The following is a 15,248-nucleotide window of genomic DNA, read 5'->3' on the forward strand; positions in this document are numbered from 1 at the left end:
GGTAACCAAGCAGCAACAAGTGCCAGCTCAGCAGGTTCCCAGGGAGCATAGAGCCTCCTTCCCTCCCTCGGTTTCCTCTCCCCTCCCTCTGCCCAGGAAAGCCCAGCCCCCTGCCTCACACAGGGCACCAGAGTGGGTGGCTGGCAAAGACAACCTAGCCAGGGGGCAGGGAAGCAGGCCTGAGTGAAGGTGGGGTTGGCTGGGGCACCTGACCCAAGGGTGGCATGGGGTCACAGAGGCCCTGATGCAGCCCCTTCCAGAAGCTCCAGGTCCTCAGACCTTTGGGCAGTGGAAATGTTTTGAGTTTACTCTTCCTATCCTTCCTGTATGATTCCTAAGAGAGACACTTGCCCAAAGAGACTCTCCTTGTTTTCCTCCTTTGTCCAGACCTTGACACCCTGGGTCACCATTGGGTGATGATGGCCATGCTGGTAGACAAAGAGACCCAGATGACTGACTGACGGCCAGCATTCCAAGACAGTCCAAATGACGATGGAGAAATGCTCCCAGCCATCTCACACTCTGCAGTACCTTTGGAGTATCTAGAATGTGGGTGCCGCCCATGCAGGGATAAGTGAATGTGGGGTGTGAGGGGGGCTATATTTCATCATCATCATCACCTACACCACTCATATTCAGATGTTACAGAAAGGTAAACTGCAACTCACCAATTAAATAACTGGGAGACCACGGGTTAAAGGCTTGGCTTATGTTTAGCTGCCAGTGTTTTGCAACCCCAGCCACCCTTCAGCAGGGCTCCCTGAATGGATGGAAGGAGTGGCAGGTCTGGGACATGAGCACCTGTCTGCCTTAGCCATGCCCTGATCATCATGATGGTAATGTGGGAGCATCTGGGAAGAAGAAAGCCGGGCTGGGGAGAGGTAAGGAGGCAGGACTGCACTGAAGCCCCTTCTTCAGACATTTACAAGGAGATGCGCCTCTGGTCCATTCTTCCGTGCCTGTCGGGAAGTCTACATGTAGGACACACCCTTCCTCTTGCTGCACCTGTGGCCAACACTTCCTCTTTGCAACACTCCCCGCCCTGCGCAGCCCATCCCCTTACCTGCCACCATGCCTGCGATGGCAGAAGAGGCATAACTGCCCTGCCCGCTGGTGGGAATGTGGGGTGGGTATCCGGGCAGCGTGGGCCCCACCATCTCTCGCCCTGAAAAAACACAGCAAGGAGCCATCAGTTGGGCAATAGGAAGCCCCTGTACTTACTGTCTTGCTTCCTGGAGAATCAGCAAGCTTGCCCTCCGGCCATGCCAGGCTCTCCCAAGCCCTCCCCCAGACCCACTGCTCCCTCGTGTCCGCTGCAGCATGCAGGCCCCAGAACGGAGGGAACGCCACTGTTGCAGTCCTGCATTGTTCCTGTTCTCCAAGGATTTTGTCCGCGTGAATATTATTCACTCATAAATGTCATGGTAGTGGAGGGAGGCTGGGGCTGTCTTCTTGGTCTTCGTTGTTCCCCTCAGCATCCAGCAGAGCAGCAGCACAGCTGGCCCAAATAAGTGCGCTAGAGGTCACTGGATTCAGAGCTCACACTCTTTCAGCCCCAGCTCTGAGCAGAACCAAGAACAAGGCCATACGTAGGATGGCACACTGTGGCCTACTAGCCCACTACTATCCTTTTTTGAACCCATGACAGACATTGCACTCTTTTCCCACTGAGCCAGGACGAGGGGTGGTCCTCCTTCTCCTGGCCTGACAGATGAATACAACCTATCAGAGTTACAAGGGACATGAAATCTACCAGCTATCCCCAACCTACAAAGGAGACGGGGGCTGACAGGTATTTAGCATTTACACATGACCACGCACTCTACATCTGCCAATTCTGGTCCTAAAAAACACATTTTCAGCAAAACAGACACCCATCTCTTTGTTAATCTGTATCTGTGGGTAAAGCCCTTGCCCTGGTGACCTTGAAATAGCTCTGTGAGGTCCCCAGCTCCCCCTGTCCTCTTCAGGAAGGACAAACTTTCTCATTTTGGAGATGCCACCTGACCTGGTGAGCTTCTTTCCTTCTGCACCCTGTGCCAACAGCCCATGCCCCTTGCCCATTGCCCCTTCTTATGACCTGCAGGCCCAGATGAGCCTCCCTCACCAAGGATCCTGGCAAGGTGGCGCTGCGTGCTGGTCTGCCCAGGTTATGACCACAGCGTATTTATTACTAACGCCCACTTAACTCTCAAAATGCCAGTTTGAAGGATGAATTATTTGGTCAATGAGCTCTTGGTGATATTTCAAGGTTTCTCAACCTCAGCACTACTGACATTTAGGGCTGGATTCCTTGCTGTGTGTGGCTGTCCTCTGCATTGTAGATGTTCAGGACTGTCCCTGGCCTCTATCCACTGGATTCCAGGAGCAGTTCCCACCCAGTGTGACAACCAGAAATGTCCCTAATATTGCCATATGTCCTCTGTTTGCAAAACTGCCTCTGGTTGAGAACAACTATGTTAGATTGTGACCATTTTACCCAATGCCTCTTCCACACTGGGGGCTGCTTCTTTCCTAAAACTCATTTGAACCCCTGTGAGTCCCTGTCATCCAACTTACCAAGTCCATCCCCTCTATGGCACCGTCTGTCTAACTTCCTTCTCGTTGGTCCCTCTAGGTCCTTCATACCTCAGCCCTTCAGGTAATGATGGAAGGGAAGGTACATCCATGGAACTCTATACTTGCCAAAATCTCAGTAACTAACTCCCCCTCACCTTTCCGGAGAGTTTCTGAGGGTAAGCAGTTCATTCAACAAATACTTGTGAATGAGAACGATGTACCAGGCACTTTTTTGACCTCTTGGGGATGGAACAGGAAGCAAGAATACTAAATTAGCAAGGCCAGGCACTAAGTCAAGATGAGGCATAAACTAGGACGGGTGCTGGGAACCAAGCGTAAGGGGTCAACAAACAGTACCAGGCCTGCTGGACTCCTGCTCTTTCTCTGGAAGGAAGGGTCTAGGAATCTGAGGACCCCAGTTCTTATGCTGCTTTTGTGGTTCATGTATCGGGAGTTCTTAGACCAGCCGCCTACTACCACAAAGCCTCAGTCCTTTCACGTGCAAAATGGCAGTAAAAGAAGGGTGGCTTTATGCACCTTATCACTATTACTATAATGTTACCTGTGTAACCCAGAGCCAGGCCTTCATGCACTAGGTAAACACTGATCAGTGCAATGAACACATTCTGTAAGTTGTTACATGTCAAAGGAACCTTTATAGACTAAATCCTATTTGAAATGAGTTATCAGTGAAACTGTGTAAATGTGTTGATAAAAGTAAACACCAGCCCTAATTTGTTTGACCTCTAGTACCATGTCCAGCTGTACTTGGTGCTGGACCAGACAGAGTGGAACCCACTGGAATTGTATAGCTGGGTTTAGTGCACTTGACACAGGGTCCAAACAAGTGAAGGATGAGAAACATAGGGGAGGAAAGGGGAATTTTAGCATATTTAGAAGTAGTAGGAGAAGAACGCAGAAGATATACTGAGGTACAATCTTATCTTTCTTCAGAGAAGACTGCAATATGGTCAGCCCTTACACGCAGCCCTCAGCCCTTGGACCAAGTGCCGGCCATGAGCCCACGAGAGCGAAGGAGTGACATGGTGTCTGCAAGGGCACAGAGGGTGGCCAGGTGGCCTGAGTGGGAAAGTGATGGGAGAGGTAGTGGTGGCCTGCGGCCTTCTCTCCTCCTGTTTCCTTACTTCTCCTCCCAAGGAGGAGGCTTAGATCCAGGCCAAGGTGTGGCTGGAACACAGAGAAATGAAGTGTTCTTAGAGAGCTGTCTCTTCCAGTCAGCCTCGCAAGGAGCTGGGATGGATGACAGATGGTGAGGCGGGTTCACCCTACTTTCTGACAGATCACAGAGGCTTCCTGTGCACTGTGGTGAGCAGGGTTCTGAGGCTGCACCTGCGTCTACAATGATGGGGCCGGGGAGAGGAGGTGGGTCTCGGCCTTGGACTGGCCTCGGTGCTCTCCAGGGCTGCCCCTTCTGGCTGCCCTCGTCCCATCCCTTCCATCTCCTGCCCCTGCCCCTTCTTGAGCAGCATCATGGGCAGAGCACCAGGGCACATGCTCCCCTTGAGCCACCACTTAATTCAGTCACAATTGCCCTCTGGGCCCCCCGACATGAGAACTAGCCCCCAGATGACTCTTGGAAATTAAATTCATCAGTCTCATTCTCCTGTAATGTGAGATTTTAATTTCTGTCTCTCCTTAGTCTCCTAATTTCCTTTCAGCAGGACAAAGATTTCTGAACCGGTGCTGGAGCAGACCCTGAAGGCCTCCTCCCATGTCCTTGGCCATCTGGGCAAGCCGGTAAGACTTCATCTCTTCAGGAGAGCCCTCTCCCAGACTGTGTTCCCGTAAACTCTCCTATCAGTCCCACAAAACTCTTGCTTCAATTCCTTAAACACATGGTTTCTTCCCCCAAAGCCAAGAGCCTTGCCAAATTCTTAGAAATAAAACCACAGAAGCCGTGAGGCAGAGACCTTCCATCACAGTCAGACCACGCCCTTTCATCCACTTATTTGTTGTTATGCCTCTTCATCATACGTTTATCTTTGGTTTGTAATTCCGTCCCCTCCGCACTCAAACATACTTCCAATATGGTCTTATTTTTCAGCAGCTGGCACAGGCATAGGTCCACATTGACTTGCCGTGAAGTGGGGTTTTAGAAGAAAACACTAGCACCCCAGATATATTGGTGAATATAAATATTGGTAGATAGCAGAATCAGAACCATGGTGCGGAGGAATTCAGGGGGCAGAGAAGGTTTCAGACAATTTTATTTGCCCCCTTTGATGTCTGCTCTCGACCTGACCTTTTTCAATTCTTATCTTGCTCTGATAGCAAGGAGAATTTATGGCGATCCAGAAATCTCTCTGGCAGGACTAAATATAATTTTGCACAAAAGGATGGAGGTGGGTAATGGACTCTTTGATGATAAAACCAAACTCAGAGCCTTCTGACCAGCTGAGCTCAAGTGATCCCTGGAGCAGCCAGGACCAGGTGCCCCCAGATCTTTCCTGGCAAGTGTGTGGGGACCCCAGATGGGACACCTGAAAGGAACTGGGGGGAATGTGGGAGCGATCCTACGTTTCCCAGATCCTGATGCTGCTTTGTTCTTGGCTGGTCTAGGGAAGCCTAGAGCCAGAGGACAGGCAGAGCCTGAGTGTTAGGAAGGGGGTGAGCTGTGGAGCAGGAGGGGCTGCAGGAGGGTCCGTGTCGGCGGGGGCTGAGCCGGCCATGGAATCAACACTCACTATCTTCCTCTCCTCCCTTTGGTCCAGACTTCCTTTCCTTTCTTTCAAATTCACCTTTTCTTCCCTTGACTAAGTTTCTAGTTCCCCACCCTTGAGATCCTTCTCCTGCTGACCCCCGACCTTTCCTTTTCCCATGTGGCCCCCCAGTCCACTTACCATGGCTCAGCCACATGGCAGGTGCTCAGGTCCAGTCTTGACTAGGAGCCACACATGGACATTCTTTAAGGAGCTCCAGGACAATGCCCTGGGTTTGGTATGGACACTCGCCATCACAGGCCTGTGCCCGGGCCACAGGGCTGGCCCAGCTCTGTGAACTGCAGAACTGTGAACTGTGCCTTGCATCCTACTCTTGGTAACCTGCCTGCACCCAGTCCCTGGAGCCCGGGCACCACTTGCTCTTCTCAAAGCCCCTGACCGTGCTGCCTGGGCCCTTTGGACACCATCAGCCTTCCTGGGGCTCACACCTCACATCTCAGCATCCCCTGGTCCTGGCTCGGGGCCATCAGCCTGAAGGGTACATAAAGCCATGCATTTACTGCCGGAATGACCCCTGGCATAGGCCATTAGATGCTCTGCCCCACGGTGACTGTCCTGCAGCTGCTGTGGAGAGTAGGCATGTCACTAAACTAAGAACTGATAGAAGGTGAAGCACCCCCTGACTTGATTGCATGTTGACAGAGGTGCTTGAAGTCCCGACAGACAGGGAGAGGAGAAAATGTGGAGGCTTTCAGGCACAGAGTTTGTCCTGGGCTGTTCCAGCTACACTTTGTATCAACCAACACTCAGCTGTACTTTGAGAAATCTGTCCTTCCCCCTCTCTTCTTGGTCCTGCTCCCCATCCTCATATGCCTGGTCACATCCTCATTCCTTATCTCGCTGTGGCCTTCGTGGCCTCGGCCTGCCATGCACACGAGGCGGGCTGGCCTGTGCAGCGGTGGCGGCTCACCCACAGTGCACGGGAGTCTCTCCTGCTTCCCTTCCCTCCCCGGCCCTCCCTGGCCCATTTTCTCTGGCTGACATCACTCTGCCTAGCTCACAGGTTTTCTCCTTTCATCACTTTGGTCAAAACAAATGACCCATCTCCACTGACTTTGCCCTCCTTTGAAATTCTGAGCTCTGAGTCAACATTTTCTTCCTTGCTTCCCACACACTGGCTTCCTTTATTAACCTTCTACCTCTCTGTCCATCTCTTCTAAGATGACCTCCCACAACAGATGTGGAGGTGCACAGGGAAAAATCCCAGGGGCCCAACCAACAGAAGAGTAGCATCATTACAGGAGAAGGTGGATGACCTTGGGTAATATGACCTATTGTCCTCTGGGAGGGGAAGGTCTTGCTCTCTGGAGCAGTAGTTTTCCTCCACAAGGACTCAGGGGGAGGGCCTGGCTCCAAGCAGAGCCACTCTTCAGTTGTCTGGCTTGGGATCTGACTTCTGCAAAAACTTCCATTTCAAGAGAGAGTTGGGAGGCCCCCAGCACATTGGAAAACCACTGGTCAGACAGGTGTCCCCTTCTTCTTCTCCCTTGCCTCTTGGTTCACACCTAAAACAGCCTCATCACTGCGGAGGCCCTTCAGCTCTCTGAGGCCTGTCACAGGACTCTGCACCCCATCCTCACTCCACCAGAGGCCTTCCCTGCCCAAGCCAAGCACCTCACTCTTTCTGCCAGTGCTCTGGCCCTGGCTAGATGTCCGATGGCCTTCTGCCAGGGAGACTGGCCCCGCCAGGTCTGATGCCCAGGGCACACTAGGCCGAGCCCTCACCTGCCGATACTCATACCTAATCAGGGCCCCCGCCAGGCCCACTCCCTGGCCTGCCTCACCTCAGTAATAAGAGGATTTTCTCTAGACACCCCTCAGGTGCTTCCAGCTCTGCATGCTTTGAGATGAGACTCCGAGGTGGGTGAGTCACTATGCTGAGTGTCCTTCAAGGGTGACATGGTGAAGCATGCACACCGGGAGCTACACTGTGAAGACCACCTATCACTGGCCCTCTGTCCTCTTTAAGAGTCTGGTCCAAATGACTTTTTTCCTCCAAAGTTTTGTCAATTTTTTTTCCTCTTTTTAACTAATTAATTTTTTACTCAGACTAAGTGTTTACCACTTCACAGCACCTGACTCCTGACCTCAAGGTCCCTGCTTTTCTATGGAGCCTCGGGGAAAATTCTGGAAATCTGCCAAGCACCCCACTTCCAGGCACCCCAGGGTGCCTGCTCCCTGTGGCCTGACTTCGTTGCATGGAGATCCACATCCTGGCTCCTCCAACAGTAGCTGGAGGAATTTGGAAAGAGGCTGGTGGTGGACAGGACTTGAAGGCCAGAGAGGGGATTGGACCCCTTGGACCCGCGGGACTGGCCCTGAGGGCCCCTCCCACCCCCGTGAAGGCAGCAGGCCCGGACCTCCCTGTCGTACCTGAGAGGAGGGCCTGGCCCGCGAGCTGCCCATACACGGAGGCAGCGTGGGGAAAGGCATTGAAGGGTGGGACCGAGGCTCCCGCTGGGACCCCAGAGCCGACTTGCTGCAGGTCCAAAAAGGCGGAGCTAGATAAAGAGGAAGGGGTGGAGCTAGAACTGGACACCTCGGGGCTTTCCTGCTTTATGGCGAAGGGTGAGTGAGGATCTGCCGGGGAGGGAGACAAGGAGAGAGGGTGAGATGTCGGTGGAAGCATGCATAACCAAGCCATGAGATGGGGGTGCGGGGTCGGGTTGGGCTGGGCTGGGTGCTCCGCGGCCAAGTGCGGTGGGGAGAAGCCCACCACTGCCATGCCTCTGCCAGTGCAGACTGAGGGCTGGTGCGACTGCCCCTCTGGAGGGGATTCGCAGGCAGAACAGGGGCTGAGCAGAGGGTAAGACCCTTGTGACCCACCTGGAGGCCCAGCCAGTACAGCCCTCTGTCCTTTTTAGATCCAGGGCCCTAACACCTTCCTCCTCACGCCAGCCATGCCCTGCCTTCGCCTGCCTTCCAGCCCAACCTGGCAGGTAGGGCCACATGGCCCAGGAAATTCTAGGCATCCTACCTGTCACCACGGGGTAAGTCTGGTGAGTCGAGAGGTTGCGCCCCAAGGGTGTGTTGGAAGGGGTCAGGGTGGCCTTCCCATCGTCCAAGGTGCTGTTGAGCAGGGGCAGCGGGTAGAGGCCCTGGAGAACAGAGAAAAGTCAGCAGAAAGGCCCCTGGGGCAAGCCTTAACTGCAGCCATATCTCAGAAAACACTCCCTCATGTGTCCTTCTTCTGCTCACTCCTGACCCCGCTTAGTGTGTTTAATTGGTTCTTATACTCCGAATCACAACCTAGCTGTTCTCTTAATCCCAGCTCACAGCTCCCCTCTGCAGCCAGCCGGGCACTTGAGAGCAGGCACCAGATGGAGCATCTCCTCACCTTGGCTGGACAGGGGTCCTCTGCCTCATCTGCTCACACAATGTGAACCCACCAAGGACAAGATGCGGATGGAGTCTTCTGCCCACAGAGCTGTGCAGTTGCTTCACTCAGCTCATTTATTCCTCTCCAGATAAGAAATGTGGGTGCAAAAAAGGTCAGGAAATTTGTCGCTCTCCCATATGGGGCAGAGCCAGGATTAAACCCAAGGGGTCCAGGGCCATGATCCCAGCCGCTACCCTAAACTGGGATCCCATAATCACCGCTTCTTATATCTGCAAAGAGCTTCACCTCTGTTATTCTGATCCACTCCCTTGGCAGCTCTGTGATGTGGGCACGCAAGGTTGCATCTGCTTTCTCTGTAGAGACCCCGAAACCCTGAAGTCTTCACGAAACAGGGTCCACACTGGGGACTCCCATCCCTGCCCCAGGTATTATCTCCTTCAGTAACTCGGCAGAGGTGGCTCCCCACAAGAACAGGTGAATTTCCTTTCTCTTTCTCCATATCCAAGCACACAGAAATGCTCAGGTTCAGCTTGAAGATGATACTTGGGTTATTACTGTTTGAAAAGTTCTTTATTTAATACTTGGGGTTTTCTTTATTAAGGCCTCCTGTTAGACCCTCCCTGGCCTTTACTGCCACAAGCAGGGCCATCTCCTAAGGGGTTCCCTCCAGAAAGAAGTTGTGCAATTCAAGGGTGCACACACTACTCCTTACCATGACCCCTCCCACCAGAAGACGAGGCAGCAAGCACAGCGCACACCTGTTCCCCACGTGAGGGTCACACACATCACAAACGCACTATGTGAACTGTGCAAAACTGCACTCCAGGAATGCTCCCTGGTTATGTAAAGCGCACTAAGGCTGTTGCTTCCATGACTTCATCAGGCTGGCTCTCCAAGCAGCCACAGCACTTTCCGGTTGCATGTCAGGCACCTCTAGGAGCCACAGTCAATCCTGGAGGCCACCAGGGCACCGTTATCGTGCGGAGCAATCACTGACTTGTTGGGGCTGGTTCCACAATTCTGAGGGGCCAGCCTCAAGGCCAGGTGGAGTTGGTTACAGCGTGGCTCAATGAAATTGAACAAAATACCTAGTCTCTAAAGAGGATAAAGCAAGTTTAAAATGCCTTGTGAATGTGTTGATTCCTTACCTAAATACCTATTTAAAATCCTATAGCTACTCCAAATTCTAGGAAACTTAGTGAAAAAAGAAAAGTAAACCAAACCTATATAGCCAGATATTTTAGTGACAATGCACAGAATGGCTTACACATCTCAGTGATGACTCGATTTTTTACAGGGACCGAACTTGAATTGGGTTGCAGAGCAGCACAGTACTTTAGAACTTGGGTGAGTCCTGGTTCTGGACCATCATCCAGGCAGCTATAGTGTCCTGACCTTTCTGAGCCTTGATTTTCTCACCTGTATAACAGGGGCAGTAGGATCTGCTTCACGAGGCTGACGTTAGAATTGTAGATGTTATCTACATACGGAGCATTTAGCACAGAGAGCCTGGGAAAGCACGTGATCTGTAAATAGCTACCGCAGATGTTGTTATTTCAGTTATCTGGAGTCAGGAGCTGCCAAGTTCTCGGTCTCTGTCATCCTGCCTTTCACTTCTGTGGATCCGCTTCTCTGTGCACTTGAAAACAGAGGAGCGAGAGCCGCAGGGATGCCTGACTAAGCCTGGCAGTGACATAGGAACAGAGACGAGGCCACATGACGATTCTGTCCAACACTCTCTCCCTTTTCGATTTTACAGAAACGATGGCATGGCTTTGCCCCATCCTGACCTGTGCCTCTCTCAGCTGCCCAGGCCAGGGGGCCTTGCCGTTCCAGGTGAGAGAACACAGGTGCTCCTTTGGCAGCAATGTCATCACCAAGGGCGGGAAAGGCACCTCAGCAGGCTGGGCTCTCGCTGCCCCACCAGAAACCAGGTGATTGCATGACCAGCAGGCGACTCGCTGGGGGAGGGGGCCCGCAGACGGAAAGGCTAGGCTCAGTGTCCTGCCTGAAGGATGAGGGCTGGGAGCAGTTCCATGGCTTTCAAACTTTTTTTTCCAGTCTTCACATAAGACCTTACCTAGAAACACCGCCTCTAACACAGGGGGCCAGTCTGAGTGACACCAGGGCCTCTTGCTCCCCAAGCCCTCCCAATCCTCCTTGGCCCTGGCATCTCTCCACACAATTGAAGACCCTGGGCTCTGTGGTCCCAAGGTCCCTCTAGCTCTGACTTTCTCTAATGATTCCCTGTGCAGGTGCGCCAGCATGGTGCAGTCTCGGTCTCCTTGTGATCAAGCAGTGTCCCTTGTGGAGCTCAGGATGAAGCTAAGAAATAGCTCTGTAGCCCAGCAGGTGCCCAGGGTCTCGGCGACAGACAGTGTTCTTCCACTCTGCCAGGACAGCTGGCGCTTGCGCACTGGGCTGTACAAGCTCCTTGGAACAGAGCAGGCTCCCACTGCTGCCCCCACTCCCTCAGGAGCCATGTGCTGACTCTCGCTGAGCACCCAGCCCTGTCTCCAGGTCTGCTGATGGCCTGCTTTCTCTGCACCCCTCGTGGTTGCCACGGCCCAGGCTGATAAAATCGCTGACACAGATTGCCTACCCAGCTGCGGAGCTGGCATGGGCCCAGCTGCCCAGATGGCCACTGGCAATGGTTCAGCTGATTGGTGGCATCATCACCAATGTCTTGCTCAGAACTTTCATAAGGCTTTGCTCACAATAACAGCGTGAGCAAAGAGGGAGAGCAGACGCGGCCCTAAAACTCTTCAGCTGGCCGAGGGGCTGAGTTGGGGGTGGGGGGGCAACACGTGAGTGTTGATAGATAAAAATGACCAGAGGCAGCATCCTGGAGGTTGTGTCAGAGTGGTAGAGCTTCGCTGGGCCGAGGGGAGATGGCTGCTGTCTTTGCCACCCTCACAGAAGCCAGCCCACTATAAACCGCCCCCTGTCCTGAGTGCTGGAAAGGAGAATGCCCTTGGAACTTGCAATTGATTGCTGGGATTTCTCATATGGTTTACTCACCCCACCTTACTGAGCATTTGTCATAACAGGACCTGTGCTCGTTGGTAGAGACTATATAAAGGTGCTCCAAAATGCTGCCCACTGTGTCGTTATACCTCTGGCCACTGGACAACTGCGTTCCAGTGTGAGAGGTGACCAGGAGTGGCAGGCTGAGGTGCAGGAACAGGCGAGAGAAGGAACACACACTGGGGTGGGGGAGGATTCATGGGCAGAGTGATGCTTGAGCTGAGTCATAATGGCCGGGCGGTATTTTTCCAGGCAGGGAAGTGGGAGGAAAGGCATTCTTCACAGAGGCACACGATGTGCCGGAGCAGAGAGGTGTGAATGAGAGTGCATGCTCGGGAGTATGAGTAATGCAGGGTCATGGGGTGTGCAGGTATGAATGGCCGGAGGTGGGACTGGAAGTGTTGCTTGAGGTCATGGTGTGAAGGCTTTGGGCTGCAGCTTTAGAGCTGTGGGACCTGACCCTGTGGGCTGGGAGGCACTGAGGGCAGGGGGGTGGCACCACCTGGCTGTGCGGCTCCCCTGAAAAGGCTGAACTCAGAATGGGTGAGGGAAGGTAAGAGGGCTGGGAGGAGAAGGAGGAAGTGCCAGCATCTGGTGGAACAGCAGATGTTTCGGGCCTGGAGCTGCATAAAGCTCACGCCCTGAGCCATCGAAGCAGCTTCTGGCTGCTTGTTGGCAGAACTGCAGGCGGGTCAGGTCTTCAGAAATGGTGCCTGGCTTGGCCCCAGCCCACTGCAGCTCACTTCCACACCCTGCTTCTCACCTGCTCGCCTTTGGTGTGGCTGGGGGAGGCATAGGCCTCAGGGTAGTGCTGTCGCTCAAAGGGGCACTCTAGTGGCTCGAGGTGGTGCTGGCTGAAGGCGTCCGTGCGGAGGTGCTTGCGGGGCCCGCTGCTGCTGCTCTGGGAGTCGAGGCTCAGCCGGCAGCTGTCCTGGTCACCTGGCGTCCCCGGGCAGGGAGAAAGCTCTCAGGGGACCCATCTACCCGCCCCAAGGCCAGAGTGAAGGAGCAGACTGAGCTGCAGAGGGAAAGGACCCGGTCCAGGGCCTCAGGGCATGGCTGTCTCAGAGACAGGCCCTGTGCTGCAAGCCTGGAGTTGTCAACACTACAAATCCTGGGCCAAAGGGGAGCTTCTGCTGTCAGATCTGGGACAAACTGCCCCCTTGCTCCCAGCCCACCCCCTGGGTACCCCACTCACTGTCATCCATCTTCCTCTTGCTGTCACCACTGGGCTGGGCAATCCCCAGTAGCCCGTTGATGGAGTAGGTAGAGCCCAGGGAGTCGGACTGGGGGGACTCCGGGGGAGTAACAGCCGAGCTGGGGACTGCAGGCCACGAAAAGGACAGGGTCAAGATATGGGAAGGATACCTCTAAGAGCCCCTGCCACTACCATGGAGGAGTAGGGATGCTGCTGGGAGGAGTTCTAAAGTCAAGGCCACATGATGTGTTTCCTAAATATCTCAGTGACTCGTCCCTGGACATCCGGCAAGGCTTTGTTCCCACTGAAGGGCCTGGTCCACACAGAGGGCAGGCCATGTGGGCAAGTGTGTGTGTGCAGATTGGCGTGTTTATGCAAGGAAGTGTGTCTGCAGGCCCCTCAACACTCACTCAGCGTGTGTCCTGGGCTCAGCGCCTTGGTGGCCACGCAGCTGTCCATGGGGAGATTGAATGGTTGCTGCACTTTGGTCCGGATGATTCTGTGAGGAAGAAAAGAAAGGCCAGTGGGGAGAAGAGGAGGAGTCGGGCCAGTGGCTGCCCCAGATCTACTCACTTTTTTGAAATCCCACTTGCGTGTGTTAAAAGCCCCTCAAATTCAACCTGTCCACGTCAAACTCATGACCGTACTCCTCACCCCATTTCATGCGCAGTGCTGTCAGTCACTCAAGGCATAAATACAGGTGGGGTTTAACCCCTGCCTCCTCCTCTTCACCCCCACTATCAAACCATTCTCAGGTGCTGGGTTCTGACCTCATAACCTCCTCAGCTTTTATCCCTCTCTGCATCTCACCGCCAGCACTTCAGTGTGCACCACCACCCAGGCTCTCCCTCCAGGTCATTCACTGGCCGCCCCATCCACTCTTGACCTTTCTAGTCCCTTCTCACAATTGCAGCAGACTGGACTTTCTGAAATGCAAGTCAGTCTGCTGCTTATAACTGCCAAGGGCTTTTCATTGCTCAAAGGTCAGAGGCAAGAGCATGTACCCTGGCCTCTAGTCCCTAAAGGGCAACTTCTGCTGATAGCCCCCCTCCCCAGCCTGCTTCCTGCTCCCCTCCTCCCTATCTACTGGCTTTCTTTCAGCTTCTGGTATAAGATCCTATTAGCCACAGGGCCTTTGCATGTGCTTTCTTTGCACTCCCCTTTTCAGCTAATTAAATCTTATTCATTGCTTCATACTCAAGGGCATCTTCTCATAACTTCCCTAAACCAAATTGCCCAGTGACAGCTCACACATCCTCGTGTTCCTCTCCTCAGCAGGGTTAGAGCTTCATTTTTACAGTTGTGTGGGTACTTGAATAGTGTGTCTCTTCCCACTAGACTAAGCTCTGCCAGGACAAGGATCATATCCCCAGGGCCTAGCATATAACAGTGAATTCTGTGTATATGAATGAACAAATGAGTGAGTGAGCAAAGGACTGATTAATATACAGAGTGAGTAACTAATAGCTTAACAAGGGAGTTTAGCCTGAATGAGGGCCAAGTTAGAGGTCTTGTGGCTTAAGAAAGGATCAATTCAAAAAGATTCTTTTATTGAATGAAAAGTGATGTGTGTAAGGAAGGAAACTGCATAAAGTACAGCCAGGTAGGGAATGAGGATGCCTGTGACCCTGAGGAGGCAAGGAGGTGTGAAACCTGCCCTGTGCCCAGGAGCTTCCTGCCTGACTCTGAGGCCCCTTCCCAGCTCTACTCCATAAACCAGGGACTTCCTCTCATAATCCCCCAAGGCCTCAGGCTTCTGGCTGTCTCTCACCTGTTGATGGAGCTGACACTAGGCACAGTGTCATTGTCACAGACGCCCTCAGCCAGGAGCCGATCTCGGATTTCCCAAGCAAACATGGTAGGGTTCTGTCGCTTGTAGTCCCCAATCTTCTCCACCACCTTGGGGGTAGCCACCTTGGGCTTGGAGCCACCTATCACCCCAGGCCGGATGCTGCCAGTCTCGTAGTACCTACTCCAATAGACAACCCAAAGATTACCCAGTAGGCAGGTGGGTCCCCGGGCATGGACTTAGCCAGAGACCCTCTTCTGCTCTCAGGCTTCTGGGGAGGGGCCCAGGGTAGAACATGCCCCCAGGGCTGGCCTCAATCACTTGACCTTCGAGTGCTATTTCCCTGCATGTGCAGGTTTGTACTGCTGCCTGATCAGACATTCTGCTGAGACTCTGACCCCAAAACTCCTGGCTTCTGTCTTTCCTTTCCCTCTGGCTAGTGTGAGTGCCTGCAGGGGCCACCTGACTGGGCACAAAAGATTCCCTCCTAAGGAAAGGAAAGTTTCCGTAGGTGCTCAGGTTCACAGTGGTGGTTTCCTCAGCCCGTCTTCTCTTGGTTACAGCTTGACTCGCCCTTCTCTTTGGCCAATTCCG

At 53.4% G+C, this 15,248-nt stretch overlaps 1 protein-coding gene across 6 annotated transcripts in view; it reads right to left on the reverse strand.

The window, feature by feature from the left end:
- PAX8 (paired box 8) overlaps window positions 1-15,248 on the reverse strand; it is a 57,142-nt gene that overhangs the window by 11,708 nt on the left and 30,186 nt on the right. The window contains exons 4-10 of one of the 6 annotated variants that reach the window (XM_066267694.1): window positions 14,637-14,837; window positions 13,276-13,364; window positions 12,866-12,991; window positions 12,431-12,606; window positions 8,278-8,398; window positions 7,674-7,801; window positions 1,064-1,165 (exon numbers count right to left, since the gene is read on the reverse strand). In XM_066267694.1, the coding sequence (XP_066123791.1) occupies window positions 1,064-1,165; window positions 7,674-7,801; window positions 8,278-8,398; window positions 12,431-12,606; window positions 12,866-12,991; window positions 13,276-13,364; window positions 14,637-14,837 (943 nt within the window). Of the gene's footprint in view, window positions 1-1,063; window positions 1,166-7,673; window positions 7,881-8,277; window positions 8,399-12,430; window positions 12,607-12,865; window positions 12,992-13,275; window positions 13,365-14,636; window positions 14,838-15,248 lie in introns of all 6 variants that reach the window. The other 5 variants (XM_066267691.1, XM_066267693.1, XM_066267695.1 and 2 more) reach the window with 5 other exon arrangements.

The sequence above is a fragment of the Saccopteryx bilineata genome, chromosome 3 (genome assembly GCF_036850765.1).
Source record: "Saccopteryx bilineata isolate mSacBil1 chromosome 3, mSacBil1_pri_phased_curated, whole genome shotgun sequence".
Classification (NCBI taxonomy): Eukaryota; Metazoa; Chordata; class Mammalia; order Chiroptera; family Emballonuridae; genus Saccopteryx; species Saccopteryx bilineata.